Source organism: Mesocricetus auratus, unplaced genomic scaffold (genome assembly GCF_017639785.1).
Source record: "Mesocricetus auratus isolate SY011 unplaced genomic scaffold, BCM_Maur_2.0 Super-Scaffold_100021, whole genome shotgun sequence".
Taxonomy (NCBI): Eukaryota; Metazoa; Chordata; class Mammalia; order Rodentia; family Cricetidae; genus Mesocricetus; species Mesocricetus auratus.
Genome location: NW_024429202.1, coordinates 29,196,949 through 29,212,990, shown reverse-complemented (window position 1 = coordinate 29,212,990; position 16,042 = coordinate 29,196,949). Strand labels below are relative to the sequence as shown.

At 40.0% G+C, this 16,042-nt stretch overlaps 1 protein-coding gene across 1 annotated transcript in view; it reads left to right on the top strand.

The window, feature by feature from the left end:
* The window catches only part of Tmem131 (transmembrane protein 131), a 145,808-nt gene that overhangs the window by 30,126 nt on the left and 99,640 nt on the right, over nucleotides 1–16,042 (top strand). The window contains exon 2 of the mRNA XM_040729655.1: nucleotides 13,313–13,374. Within this exon, the coding sequence (XP_040585589.1) occupies nucleotides 13,313–13,374 (62 nt within the window). The remainder of the gene's footprint in view (nucleotides 1–13,312; nucleotides 13,375–16,042) is intronic.

Genomic DNA, 16,042 nt, shown 5'->3' with positions numbered 1-16,042 from the left:
GAAGATACTGCTTAACTTAGTGACTGGGGATGGATGCCATCATTATCAAATATGGCATAGTTATGGATTTCTGAAATGGAGAGTACTTCCAAATAATAAACCAGTCGGGTATGTGGACATTTGTGTATTTTGAGAAAAGTCTTCCTGTAGTTGGTTTGAGACAGTTATTTGGAATCTTCTATTGCATAAAACTAACTAAAGAAATCCTCTGAGGGAAGGGATATTGCCTTCATAAAAATAGATATATCAAAATACAATTAATGAGTGACAAATGAGGGACATTTAAAGTGTGCAGTTTTGAGCTGGCACATGTGAATACCCATGGAAACTCTTGCTACAATGAGATTAAGGAAATAAGCATTATCTCCAGGTTCTTTGTGATCTTTTGTTAGCAAGTCTTGACTTTCTCACATTATAGGTTACTTAGTATATTCCAAAATGTTTTAATCAGCATAGTAATTATTTTGTGGTTCATCTGTTAAATTATTTTGATCATTGGTTCTCTTACTGCTGCACAGTATTCTGATGTGGGATAGTTACCACATAGTTGTCAACCATTCACCCATGGACTAAAGCTGTTGCCTGTAAAGAAGCCACTCTACCTTGCAGAGATCATAGGAGTGGCATGTCAGCAAATAGACATACACTTAAGCTTTTCAAAAACTATAACTTGTTTTCCAGAGTGACTACACTCACTGGTTTGCATTTATTTACATACATTTACCCCTCAGACAGGTGTTAACATGCCAACACCCAGCCTGGCAGATTTGTACGCTCAGTCACCGTATTGTGTATGTAGTTTGCCTTCCCGTGTTTTACTAGTATGTAGTATCTCTAGTGACTGGGGATCTTCGTTTGTTTTTTGGGACAAAGTTTCACATAGTCCAACCCTGGACTGTCCTGCCTGGGCCCCAAGTACTGGGATAACAAGTGTGCCACTAATCCCAGCCTGGCTAGCAAAACATGAGCATCTTCTTATGTGGTTATTCCTGTGTGCCGTTCTGCATTTTAAATTGAGTTTTCTTAGTTGAAAGCTTTATTTACATATTATAGATCTTAGTTCTTGGTCAAATGAATGTTTTCTAAGTACAGTTTCTAGTCTGAGGTTTGCATTTTTACTATAGTTTTTAGAAGAGTGAAGTTTTTTGTTTTTGTTTTTTTTTTTTGGTTTTTCGAGACAGGGTTTCTCTGTGGCTTTGGAGGCTGTCCTGGAACTCGCTTGGTAGTCCAGGCTGGTCTCGAACTCACAGAGATTCGCCTGCCTCTGCCTCCCGAGTGCTGGGATTAAAGGCGTTTTTTTTATTTAATTATATTTGACTTTTTTCTTTCAGTTTATGGTTGTTTGTGCATTAAAACTTTAAAACTCAGGATCACTAACATTTCCTCTATGCTGATTTCTAGTTTTAGAATTTTAGCTCTCATTAAGTTTTAGTGTTTAAGTAGATGTTTATAAATGTTAAATTCTGTGAATTTTCTTGTCTATATGCTATCCATTTTTATCATTATGGTTTAGAAAAGATTATTTTGTTCTATTGAATTGCTACAACATCTTTGTCAAAAATCACTTGACCATGTGAGACAGGATTTTTTTTGTTTCCTGAAGTCTGTTAATTTTGTCTTTATGTCAGTATGAGACTTCTCATAATTACTATGGCTTTAAGTAGCAAGGTCAAGGTCAGACAATTAAGACATCCTCCCTTTTTTGTTTTTTTTCCAAATTCTTTTTACTGCTTTTAGGTCCTTTACTTTCCTACATGATAGAATCATCTTTTAAATTTCTACCAAAAAAAGATTTTGAATGTTTTTAAATTGTTTATGTATTATATATGTGCATATGTGGTGGAGGAATGCATGTGGTTTGTATGTGGAGGTCAGAGGAAACTTTGTGGACAGGTCGTCAGGCCTGCACCAGGCGCCCTTAACTACTGAAAAGGCTCATTGGTCCCTGAACCATTTTAAGTCAGCGCTGCATTTCTAGGTAAACATTTGATCATGATGTACTTACATATTGGTGGATCATATTTGATGATATTTTGATGAAAAGTTTTGTGTATATGATTGCACAGATATGGTTATGATCTCAGCTTTTCTTAATGTCTGGTTGTTTAAAGATCACTGATTCATGAAATCAGTTTAGAATTTTATTTTCTTATATAGTACATGTAGGGTTTTTTTGTTGTTGTTGTTTTCTTTGCCTTAAATATTTGAGAAAGAAGCTAGAGAGACAGTTTAACAGTACTTGTTGCTCTTGCAGAGGACCCTGGTTTGGTTCTAAGCATCCCCATGGTGGCTCTTAACCATTTGTAACTTAAGTTCCAGGGATCTGATTCCCTATTTTGACCTCCAAAGGTACCAGACATGTACCTAGTACACTTGAACACTAGAACTCGAACACACACACACACACACACACACACAGAGAGAGAGAGAGAGAGAGAGAGAGAGAGAGAGAGAGAGAGAGAGAGAGAGAGAGAGAGAGAGAGAGGCAAAACACTTAGACACATAAAATAAAAAATTGAAATCTTTAAAAAATCATATTTGGGAAAATTCTTCATGAGTCAGTAGTTAATGTAGGTCTGGAGGTATTTTGTTTGTTTTGTTTTTTAGGATGTAAATGGAGTTCTTAATTGGTTTAAATAATAAAAACCTGGAGTCAGATACAGAGGGAAATGCTGAGAGATCAGAGAGAAGGAGCAATCCACCACCACACCTTACCTCCTTTACATCTCAGCAGACAAGAGAGCGAGTTCCTGTTTCTCCCTGCTTATATCCTATTTCCACCCAGATATCTCACTTCCTGTCTCTCTGTACAGACCTCCAGACCTCTATGGTTAGCTGGTGGCAAGCTCCATTCTCTGACCTTCAGACAGGCTTTTTTTGTACAAACAAGATATCACCACATTGTGAGATGGCTTTTAACTACAAAATAAATGTCTTTGATATATATGGGGCTGTTCAAATTAACCTCAATGCCTTTGACATTTTATTTCTTTTAAGGAATTTGTCCATATGCTAATCTTAGCTATTGACTGTATTACTAGAATCATTGACACCGCTGACTGAACAGCCTTGTCAAGATTGTGGGAAGTATAGTTGATCCTGACTTTCCTTCTGAGGTTTAGACCACAAGTCTTCTCTTATTTTACTATCCAGTCAAGAAAGTTTTATCACTTTCTTGAAACAAAGAAACCATTTGTAATATTTGTTTTTTCTGCTGTTCTGCTGATTTTCTTTCTGTGGTGCTGAACACTGATCAGAGTCTTAGTTATGTTGGGTACGTGCTGTACAGCTGGCCTGTACCTCAACCCAATTTTTTATTATTATTTCTTCTACTTTAGCTGTAAGCTACTCTTCATTTCCAGTTCTTTAGTCTTTTCGGGGGGGAGGGGTTGAGGAGAAAATTATGAAAGATATAGGTAATTACTTACATTTAGAATGTAATCTTATATATTATATAGTGTAATATTATGTATTATATTATACACATGCCATACTATTTATTATTAGATGTTACATAGCACAATAAAAATCTCTCTTTAAAAGCTGAATTGACACAAGTGGACCATTTAACTGACACTTTCTGTTTTTTTGTTTTCTGAGACATGGTCTCTCTATGTAATCTTGACTGTCCTGAAGCTCACTGTGTAGTTCAGGCTAGCCTCAAACTCACAGAGATCCTCCTGCCTCTGCCTCCCCAAGTGCTAGGGTTAAAGGTATGTGCTTTAACTGACCTTTTAAAGGCAATTGTAACACCACTATTACAGATAAGTCAAAAGCTTATTATTATTGTCACAGTTAATTTGTAGTAGCAATAAGGACACCAGTCACCTTTGTTACCAGCATTGGTTACAAGTATCCCTCTTGGCATACTTAAATGAATTTACTGCATCTTGATATGCCTTGAAAAAATGCATCTCCCCATCCAGTGTTAGATTTTTTTTTTAATGTATGCATAAGTGCCCTTTCTCTTTTTTCTTCTCCTTCCTTCTCCTGTACCCCCTTTCTGTAGCACAGGCTGACCTTGAATTTGTAATCTTCTCCCTCAGCCTCCCAAGTTAGGAATTTTAGATGTATATATCACACCTGGTATAACCTTATTTGGAGTAATTTCAAACTTAAAAAAAAAACAAACTCTGTAAAGGTGAAGATGAAGTGTGAGGAAGAACATACCTTACAGGTAGATTGACCAGTTGTTGACAGTTTCCTGTAATTGCCGCCATCACTTGCTGTGTATTCCCTACCACACTTAGGCGAAGAACTAAAGAAGTTTCATGGTCGTGGAGTTGGTAAACTGCATGCCTTGCAAGCATGATGATTGAAGTCATTCTCTCCCCAGAACTCACATAAAAAAGCCAGGCACAATGGTACATGTTCACAGTCCCAGCCCCAGGGAAGCAGACAGGCTCACTATGCTGCCAGCCTGGCCTATTTGTTAGGCTCCAGGCCAGTGAGAGAACCTGTCTCAGAAACCCAGGTGGAAGCCGGGCGTTGGTGGCGCACGCCTTTAATCCCAGCACTTGGGAGGCAGAGGCAGGCAGATCACTGTGAGTTCGAGACCAGCCTGGTCTACCGAGCGAGTTCCAGGACAGCCTCCAAAGCCACAGGGAAACCCTGTCTCGAAAAACCAAAAAAAAAAAAAAAAAAAAAAAAAAAAAGAAACCCAGGTGGATAGCTCCTGAGAATGACAGGTGTCTCAGGTTATCTCTGGCCTGCATGAACATACATACTTGCTCATACGAAAAAGAATTTTCATACATAAAAGAACTGTTAAGTGTCAAGTTTTTCTGGGGCATAGATTATTTTCCCCCACGATCATATAGTATTTAAAGTGCAATTAAGGTGAATTTTATAAAAAGATTTAGGAAACAGCATAAAACTTTTGTGTATTGTCTTTTTGTTGTTGACTTAAAATCTTGAGAGGCTTGGTTCACAGCTCACTAGTAAAAAACTTGTCTAACACAAGCTTTTTGATCCCAACCACCATCCTCTCTCCACCTACTTCCCTTCAAAATACAGAAGCAAACAAAACACCAACTAAATATTGAGCAGAGCCTCCTGACACACACTTGTAATCCCAGCACTTGAGCAGTTGAGGCAGGAGGATCATAGTTTCAAATCCACTTTGGGCTGTAGAGTGTATTCAAGGTCAGCCTGATTTGCAAGATGAGATTTTTAAGAAAGCAAGACAACAAAACAAACAAACAAAAGAAGTGCCTGTGATGTACTTAAAAGCCGAAACGGAGCTGAACTGGTGCTGCCTGCTGGGTTCCAGTCACCCTTGTTCCCAGAAACCTCTTCCCTGACGAACAGTAGCCTGCCTCCGTGTCTTGGCCTGAGTGTAGGCTGTGCTTATGGGGGTTTGCTTCCTGCTCCTGGCCTCTTGCATGATCCTTACTGCCCTCTTTTCATACAGTTTTGGGATTTTTTGTGTTTTGATTTTGAGACATGGTCTGTAGACCTGGGTAATCCAGAACTCACCTTGTAGAGCAAGCTGGCCTCCAACTTGCAGCAACCTTCCTACCTCTTCCTCTGTCAGGGTGGAAGGTGTCTGCCACTATGTCCCACGACAGTGTGTTGTTAAGACTCCTATTTGTTCCAGAGGGAGGGTTCTAGTCCAGGCCTCGGTTGCATTGTTTCCACTCTAGTTTCCCACCCTTTGCCTCCTTTAGTACTTCTGTTGCTTTCCACTCCAGCTTTGGTCCTCTTGTCATTATAGTGGTTTCCAGAGGTTCTCTTTGCATAGCCAAATGTGAGCAAATTGGAAAGCTAAACTTGATTTCCTTAAAAGACAATGTTTATTCATGGCTTTTTGTTTTGTTTTGTTTTTAAAGTTCTAGAAGGCTTATGATGTCATGTTCAGAGTAGAATTACAACTAGGTGATGAGCATCAGCAAAGGCTCTGCTGTCTGAGGGACTCCTACACATCATTCCTGCTTCAAGCCTTGCTTCATAGTGTTCTACAGGGTCTGATTCGTTACTAACTAAATCAGAATATGCTAGTAGCTGTCATTGACATTCCAGCAGAGAAACTGATGGTCAGGGAGTTGTGTGCCGTGAGAATTAGTCCCAGGGCCAGTTAGTTGCTTTTGCAGGTAACAAGGATGAATGTGCAGATGAGCAGCATCCAGGCTCCCTCTGCTTCCTTTTTAGGGTTGTTTATTTAGGCTTATTGCTGCATTGAAATGCTTTACAATAGCAGAACAAGGGTCAGTACTTTAGTAAACATGTCAAAATAGTTTCCCCTAATAGCTAGATGCCCTTCAAGATGCAATGACTTTTAGATTAAAAACAGAACTGAAACATGTGAGTCTCTCTGACCAGTGTTCCTAAGGTTCAAACTTTTCTGCAGAGACAGCTCTGTGTCAGATCAAAGACAGCTGTCCAGGCGCATTGGGACTCAGCGTACAGGTCACATAGACAGTTCTCTGGAAATGAGCTTTTGAAGGCTTGCCAGTTCTGCTGTCTCCCGAGTGACTACTGCCAGACTGCTTCCTACCGTGCAGGTGACTGGTTAGAGTTGCCATACAGCCAGAAAGAAGAGAATGGGAGCAGGACCATGTAAATGCCACATATTTCACTGGGTCTTTTTGGTCTCTTAAAATCAGCACTCTCTAAATTGTTTGTCTTTTTTTTTTTTTTTGGAAGAAAGGATTTTCAAAGCCCTTCAGTTTTGCTATTTTCATAAATGTCATAAAATCTTTTGAAAGTCAAGATACTATCTCAGGTAGTTTGTGTTTACAAAAAGCTGTCTTGAGATTTTCATAGGATTTGTTTTAAACCCATGAGTCCTTTTGTCAAGATTTGACATGTTTACATTTCTCAGCCCATGGATATGGTATGTTTGCCCATTTAGACTTTAAGTATTTTCCATCTGAAAATGTTTTTTTTTAATTGTTTGATGATTTTGTACATGTAGATAACGCATTTGGGTTTTTTCAGCGCCCGTCGCTCTCTTTCAACACCTCCAGCTTCCGCTGAACTCTTCCCAACAAGTTCATATGCCGCCCTGCCCCCTCCCACAGCCCCATCACACCTTGTTGCTTTGTGACCTGATGAGTATAATTAGGCTGCTTTCAAGATGAATGGTCGGTGTTTACTGGAGTAGGGGGAAGCTTGCCAGTAGTTGCATCATTAATTATCTAGGCATTGTCATAATTTTGTAGATTTTAGTGTATATACACTATACAGCACCTAAGTATGTAATTTTATTTTGATAATTCCCAACATATTCATGCTGATATGTAGAAGTGTGATTCATTTTGGGGTTTTGAGTTTGTATTTGCAACTTTGCTAAATTTACTTATTCTAAGTAATTCTGTCCCTTTTTCTTCCCTTTGTTCTCCTTGGCATTATATATATACAGTTATCTAGTCTGCAAATGGAGATAGTTTTATTTCTTTGAAAAAAATGTTTTAACCTTCTTACTTAGGGTTTCTGTAGTATGTTGAATAGAAATGGTGTCTAGAGCCTTGACTGCCCCAAGCCCCAGGGAGTACACTTCAGCTTTGCTCAGTGAGAAGGGTGCTTGCCTGCAGCTGAGGTTGGGGCAGTCTGTTCTCCTTGCCTTGTAGACAGCTCCATCGTGAATGAGCATAGGGCTTGCAGACCGTGTCAGTTCTTCTAGCCCTTGAGGGTTACATATTACCATGGATGAGTTTGAAGTTTTGAGTCAGCTTGTATACCTTGAACAAAAACCTTGGTTATAGCATGGAATTTTTTTGCTTTGCTAGGTTCAGTTTGTTAAAAAAAAAAAAGTATGTTGAATACATTAAAATTAATTTGTTCCATGGATTTTTTTTTTTTTTGGTTTTTCGAGACAGGGTTTCTCTGTATTGTTTTGGAGGCTGTCCTGGAACTCACTCTGTAGACCAGGCTGGCTTTGAACTCATAGAGATCCTCATGCCTCTGCTGGGATTAAAGGCGTATGCCACCACCGCCCGGCTGTTCTATGGATTTTAAGCAACATGTAATCTAAATATTTTTAGTCATATAATCTGGTAACATTAGTTACATAGACAGTTGCTGAGCAACCATCATTTTCTACTAAAGGTTTCATCATCCCGAGACTAAATATCTGCTAAGCAATTAACCCCTCACCACTCGGTTTCCAATACTTTCTATGTCCATTAATTTGTCTACTTTACATACTTCATGTAAGTAAAATTAGAATATTTGAATTTCTGTGCCTAGCTTATGTCCCCTACATAACGTTTGTAGGGTTCATCCATGTTTTATGACTAAGTATATTTCATGATTATGTGTTGTGCTTTTGGTCCATCTGTTTGTGGTGGGCACTGATTGTTTCTGCTTGTTTGGAGACTTTGGGTATTACATTAGTCTTTTCTTTAGCAGGGGGTTAGCTTGCTTATCTCACAGGTCTGAATAAACTGCTGTTTGTGGGATCAATAAAATCATAGTTTTCAGAGCCATTGCAGTGTCCTTTGGTCTGCCTGGGAATTGAATCCAAAGCTTTGTACAGGCTAGCAAAGTGTCCTACTACTGAGCAACAGTCCCAGGTCTAAATGTCCTTTTTATTTACTGAGTGAAATAGAAAAACAAACACACTTGCTTCTTAGTTTCGTTTTGGGAAGTGAGTCATTAACAACTGGCACATGAGACTGCTACTCTTGGAAATGAAAGTGATGTGGGTGAATTTAAGGAGTTCAGAATAGAGCTCAGAGAGCACACCTCGTGCCTCACAGGTCTTTCCCTCACGTGTCAGAATGTCAGGCCTAGTTTTAAAAATTAGATTGCTCACAGGTGCTGTTTGCCATGAGGATTAATGTCACACTTACTTGAAAGTAGTAATGGATTCAGAAGTAGAGAGTATATGTATTCTGGAAGATGAGGCAGGATTGTGAGTTTGAGGCCAGCCTGTACAATATAACATAGCTAGTAACTGTCAGTACTTGAAAGGATTAAGTGTATGGCTAATGTCTTCCTGTCCTAGGTGTATAATTTAAAGTTGTTATTGGTCACCTAGAGCCAAATATCCTAATTTGTTTCATTAAATAATAAATTTTGTTTATTTCTGTATCTTTAAAGAAAGCTGATGATGTGTAATACCATGTTTTATGACTATCCTAGGGACTGCTATTAATTTTCCCAGTTGATAAAATTCATGCTATTCTTTTAAGTCTCCTAATTAAGAGTAGAGTGCACTCAGATTACTTACTGTTGCTGTGTTCAGCAGTTAGATGAAAGTATGACCCTGTTGAACAGCTAGCAACAGTTTCAGACAAAGACCCACCTCTTACTGGTTTCCTCTAAGGTAGGTGCAGAGCTTTTAAGTAAGCTCCTTTTGTACTTCGCACTGTGACCCTCTCCCTGCCCAAGCCATTCTTTCTAGCACAGAGTTCTTGTCAGTAAGCGTGTCTTCAGGGATGCAACAGAAATGTTTTCTGAATGGTCTGGAATTTAAGATTGTGTTAAAAGTTGAGAGACGTGAAGAATGGAGTGGGTAAGCTCGTCAGAGCCTGTTGGGTTTTTCTGAATGGTCTGTCACTTTATTCAAAGAGGTTCTTGTACAGAATGTATAGGTAGCAGCTTTGAGATCACATTATAAGCTAGAACTAGAGGGAACATAACCAGGAAAGGTCACCTGCTCTGGGACAAACTCTGGCACTGTCACGCAAGCAAAAAGATAAGTTTCATCTACATGTTCAGTGTTTACTGGATGTCATACATGTGCTAAAGACTGGAAGAGGTGAGCAGAAATGGAGCAGTTTGGCTCTGTGGTTGGAAAAAAAATGCAGATAATGAATGGAGTTTCCCAAAATAACATTGTTGAGATTACTGCATGAAGGGGTCTGGAATGCTCAGCGAGAAGGAAAACATCATCCAGTTAGGCAGTCTGACTAGTTCATTTCTTTCCACTGCTGGCTTCCTTTTTGTCCTATTATAAAAGCCAGGTATGTAAAATTGCATAGTGAGCTTCATCCCTGAATTCCACCACACTAGCAGATAGGAGCCAGTGAACTCCATATTCAGCCAAAAGATACATTATTGATTCACTTTCTTTTAAGCTTTTATGTTTTAGGACAATTTTAGATAGACTTGCAAAGATAGAATACCCATCTACCGTCTGGGAAACAGGAAAGAACCTGAGAGAGATATGCATGGTACCCCAGAGAAGAGGAATGAGGCAAGATCTTCTGAACAGATTAGGAACACGGCAAGGGGTCGGGGGTGGGGTGGGAGTGGGAGCTGGGAAGAAGAGAGGGGGAGAAGAAGAAGAGAGAGTAGGTCATGGGAGAACAGGAAGGTTGAGTGCGGGATAGAATAGGGGGGAGCGGGAATCATAGGTTAGAAGACAGATCAGGCACCATTGTGACCTCTAGTGATCTAAAGGGATGACACCAACTGGCAAGCTAAGCAATAGTAGAGAGACCACCTCGAATGCCCATTCCTGATAATGAACTTGATGTCTATAACCATCCTGGAGCCTTCATCCAGTGACTGATGGAAGCAGAGGCAAACACCCACAGTTAAATACTGAACTGAACCCATGGAACCCAGTGACAGAGAGAGAGGAGTGAAGAGCAAATTGGCAAAGAATGGGCTGGCAAAACCAGCAGAGACAGCTGATCTGAACAGGGAAGAGCTCTTGGACCCCAGACCGACAGCAGGGAGGCCAGCATGGGACTGATCCATACCCCCTGAATGTGAGAGTCAGTGAGGAAGCCTGGGCAACCTATGGGGCCCTGGGCAGTGGATCAGTGTTTATCCCTGGCATACAAACGGATTTCGTGTGCCTATAACACAAAGAGGGATGCTCTCTCAGCCTGGACTCTGAGGGGAGTGCCTGGACCCTGCCCTGAGCCAAATGACAGACTCTAGATATCCCCTTTGTGGAAGGAAGTGGCAATAGGGTAGGAGGCTGGAGGGGGGTGATGGGAGGGTGCCGGAGGAGGGGAGGGAGAGGCAACTGGGATTGACATGTGAAGCAAGCTATTTAAAATTAAAATAATTTAAAAAAGACAAAGAATACCCATCTACCCTACCCCTAGATTCCCGTTACTAACATTTTGCATTAGTGTTTTGCTTTTTAAAACAATTAGCAAACCAGTATCAAATCATTCTTACTAATGATATTCCATATTTTACTCAGATTTCTTTATTTCTAGTGCACTGCTTCCATTATGTTCTGGAATCCATTTAGGACTCCTTAGGCTTTCCTTGTCTGTTTTTGATGACCTTGGCAGTTTTGAAAATCACTGACTAATCAGATATTTTGTAGGTAACATCCCTTGGGATCTATCTAGGATTTTTCTTACGATTTAGACTGAAATAGTGTGTTTAGGGGAGGATTTTTCTTACATCAGATCAAGGGTCATATTATCAACACAGTTAGTGTCCATCTTGATCTAGCTGAGGTCTCTTCACCATAAAGTTACTCTCCCTTCCCAAACTGTATTCTTTAGAAGGAAGCCATATTGTGTTTAAACAGTAAGGGCAACACCGCTCCTCCTTTTCAGTCTTGTGTAGTGCAGGTTGGTCGTGAACTCACCATGTAACTGAGCTGGCCTTCGACTACTGACAGTCTGTCTCCACCTCCCCAGTGTGGAATCATACGTGTGTGCCACCATGTCTGTCTAGTAGAAGTTACCTTCTTGATAGCAGTTTCTATCTAAATTGTTTCTGTTTCTGCATGGAGGTTTGTCTTTTCTTCCCAAATTCAATAATTTGCTTATTTCAGTATGGACTCATACGTGTTCATTTTGTACTTTACGAAGAGTCATTTGGTTGCTCAGATTGTTCTAGCTTTGCTCATTGGGGAGCTCTTTCTGTTAACTTTCTTCTCTCATTAGTATGTTTTAAAATGCTTGGATTGTTTTCCTTTTAGTGCTGTCTGCTTTCTGATACTCTCTAAGGTCCTCTTGTCATTGTGTTTCTCTAGAGTAGAGTTTAGAGTAGACTTAGAACTCAGGCTCTGAGTGGTAGCTGTGGTCATTACTGCTGGAGTATCACTGACTGAGTAAGGAATTGTATGTCTGTATTCTAACATTTATATACACATCTGGCTTTATTGTTGTTGTTTTGAAGTTTGTTCATTTTTATCTTACATGTGAGTGTTTGACTACATGTTTGTCTGTGAACTATGTGCGTTCAGAGACCAGAAGAGGGCGTAGAACTGGAGTTACAGCTTCCACATTGGTGCTGGAAATCAAACCTTTGTTCTCTGGAAGAGCAGTCAGTGCTCTTAATGCTGATCTATTTCTTCAGCCCCCATACCTGCCTTTCTATATGTAGCAATCTGTATCTTCCAAACATGAGTTCGTGCTGAGATCACCAGATCTATTGTGTTTGCTACATAAATAATTCTAGCCTCTCCCACCCCTTGCTTCTGTGTAAACTCTTAGTCCAGCTACGAGGAACCATGTCTGTATTCAGTTCATTGGCATCCGAATTGCTAACTCTGTGAAAACAGCCTTTCTGGCTGCCATACAGTTCATGTTTAGTTTCTTTCGACTTTCGTCTTTTAGATTCTATTCATTTCCAGGTCCACTTGTCTCCCCCTACCCTGCATGCACACACCATCCTATTTCATGGAGGTTGATTCATACATTTGTAAATACAGTGTAGATGTTATGAATATAATACTGTAAGGAATCTCACACAGATTTACATGTGGACGCTTTCAGATGATTTGGGTACATGTTAAGCTCATCGTTGCCATATTGTACAAAACAGCTGCACTGGCTTTTACATATTTCGTCTTTGCCTTGTTTATTGTGCACTGTTTCTTGCAATGGATAAGGGTTTTTTTGTTTGTTTGTTTTGTTTTGCTATTTTTCCTATCCACTTACTCACCAAGTCCCCTCTAACTGCCCACCCCAAGGCATATTGTCATTGCAGTAGAGCAGATGGTACAGAATTCCATCCAGCTGATCAGTTTAGGTGAAATAAATGACTACATGCTTATGGTCTTCTGCAGCCAGTTGAGTCTGACGACTCTGCCTTTTCTTAAGCAGCAGGGCTAGATACTTTCAAGGCAGCTTGCACAGCTAGATTATTAAAACTGTCTTGCTACTAGTATTAATCACAATTACATGGTAAAACATTTAAAGTTGCTAAAGTTCTGAGGAGTTAATTGTATTTTCTTCATAACCATTGCTGTCAAACCAGCAGTTTGTTTGGATGCCACCATTGACCCTACGGCCCTTACACACACTAAGCAAATGCTCTACCATTGGCTACATTCCCTAGTAAGCAATATATTAAAATGTGCAATTGTATTTACTTTAAGGTAAACGTTTTGAAATTGGATTTCTGTACCTGTCAGTGATGTTTGTTTTTGTTTCCTTCACAGCATTCATTCAGTCAGAGAGCATAATAGAAGTACTGCGCTTTGACGATGGAGGGCTACTACAGGTAATTTTTTGGTTAAGTTTGGTAACTTTTTCTTTAAAAAAATGCAACTGGTACATTTTATGATCTCTAGACGGTCAATAGAGGCATTACATAAATCTCTTACTAGAACTGCCATTTAGAGTAAACATTTCTCTGAAAAGTGATTTCCTTGTAGTATGGAAGCTATAGGTAAGTAAACTATGACTAGTTTAGCCATTGAATGGAACACTGCATCCGTGTGGGACCTCAGCACTTACCCAGAAGAGAACGTCCACTGTTCAGAGTGAATGGTTTTTGTCTTTTGTCTGGATATTCCCCACTATATCTTTAACTATATTATGCATGGAATTAGAATGTGGAGCCTTCCTTCAAACCTAGCTCAGATACTATCTGAAAACCCATTCAGTCCTCTCAGCTGGAGGACAAGAACTGCAGAGCTGAAAAGGCGCCTTCATTAGCAGTCTGATTTGTTTTCTGTTTTGTTGAGAAGGCCCTCAAGCTTGAGATCCTCCTGCTTCAGCCTCCTGAGTGGTAGGATTACAGGCATATGTCACTATGTCCATTCCAACTCTCTGATTTTTTTTTGACATTTTCATACACGTAAACAATACATTCTTGTTACTCTCACCCCTACCATCTGTGTGCTTCCTTCTCAATACCACCCCTTCTCCTTATAGGTCCTTTTAAAAATATTCATGTGTTGTAAGACCCAGTGTGTTTAACCAGGGCCATATATGAGACTGTGGGTGTGGAAGTCTTCAGGGGAGCCGTATAGGGTTATACATTAGTGCTCTGGCGTTTATGGCTGCTTCCTCCCATTTCCTAAGATTTAACACACAAGATGTTTGTTATCACTTCCCTACCATAATGATGATAGGCACCACGTTGTCAGGTAGCATGCCTGGTAACATTTCACTCACTTTGTATTCAAGGGAAACCAAGATTTAAGTTAAGTGCTCATGATCCTTAATTTTGTGTTAACTTTGTAGACTGAGACTGACCTAGAACTCCTCCTGTCTTCTTACTCTCTGTTCAGTGTGAGCATCTGTCTGTATTGCATTATGGGTTTGTTTTCAGATAGGTCTCACTCACTGTAGAGCTCAGCCTGCACGTGCATTGTTACAGTGGCACATGTTACATTTTTACTTGTGTCTAACTAAATGACTTAAATCTTCAGAAACAGGACCGCACACTGTAGCCCGTGGTTGGCCTAGAACTTGCTTAAAGACTAGGCATGATGGTCAGATAGTAGTGGCGCATGCCTTTAATCCCTCACTTGGGAGGCAGAGGCAGGTAATCTCTCTGAGTTTGAAGCCAGCCTGGTTTACAGAGTGAGTTCCAGGACAGCTAAGACTGTTACACAGAGAAACCTTGTCTTCAAAAAGAAAAAAAAAAAAAAAGACTAAGCATGATGTGCTGATATTACAAGTGTGAACTATTATACCTGATTAATAATTCTGAAAAGGCATTCCTGTCGCTTACAATAAAAGCAAGAAAGTAAAAATTTAAATTAGGTCAAGACAATTTGGGGAAATAGGTCTACTAAAGTGGCATGTGTTGTTATCTCAGCCACAATAAAACCTTACCATGATTTGTGCTGAAAGCCTAATGTTGAATGCTGTGTACAGCAAGTTACACCTTCATGTTACCTTTGCATGACTTGGCTCATAGTAATTGTTAGTTTGGTAGTAAAATTTACCAAACTCAAAAACTGGTCAAAATCTTGCTTCCTTACTTTATAAAGCTAAGGAAGGCCAGGCATTGGTGGTGCACGCCTTCATTCCAGTACTTGGGAGGCAGAGGCAGGTGGATCTCTGTGAGTTCCAGACCAGCCTGATCTACAAGAGCTAGTGTCTCGAAAACAAAACAGACAAGCTAAGGAAAACAAAGTGCGAAAAAGGTAACTTGTTTAATATTCAGTTGCTAGAACAGGAACCCAGCCAGCCCACCTCCCCACCATACCTTTTCAGAATCTTTCCGTAGCACAAGACACGTGCAGTTTCTCAAGTGCATTCCTTGGAGTACCACTTACTGTAGTAGGACTAGAAATCATAATCCCCTTAGCCTGTGATTTCTGTAGTTGGCACTTTAGCCCTTGTCCCTCCCGTCTCTCCTGTTTAGCAAGGCTATTTGGATTTACTACACAGAGAACTTGAAGACCAAAGGATTCCTAAAATGGGCAGAAACCCAGAGGCATTTGCATCACAACAGGAAGTTTACATTAAGATTTAGCATGATAGGATGCAGTGGCTGCCATCTTATACAGCATTCCCTCCTAACTGATTAGAATGTCTCCTCACATCTCTGACAGATAAGATGAAGTAATAAAACATTGCCCATTTGTGATTATTAATCTCCTTTCCAACCTTATTCTCATGTAAGCAAATGAAGATAAAGCAAGGAAAAAGACACAGAAAGATGAATTAGCTCTGTATGTTTGTCACTACTCTATCAAATAATAAACAGAATTTTAAAATGTTAGAGTGTAAACCTGGTGTTGGTGATGCACACCTTTAATCCCAGCTCTTGAACTTTGAACTTTGAGTTCAAAGCCAGCCTGGTCCCCCAGAAACAGCTGACCTGACAAAGGTTAACTCTTGAATCCCAAGCATCAGCCTGGGAATCCAGCATGGGACTGATCAAGACCCCCTGAATGTGGGTGTCAGTGAGGAGGCCTAGGTAATCTATT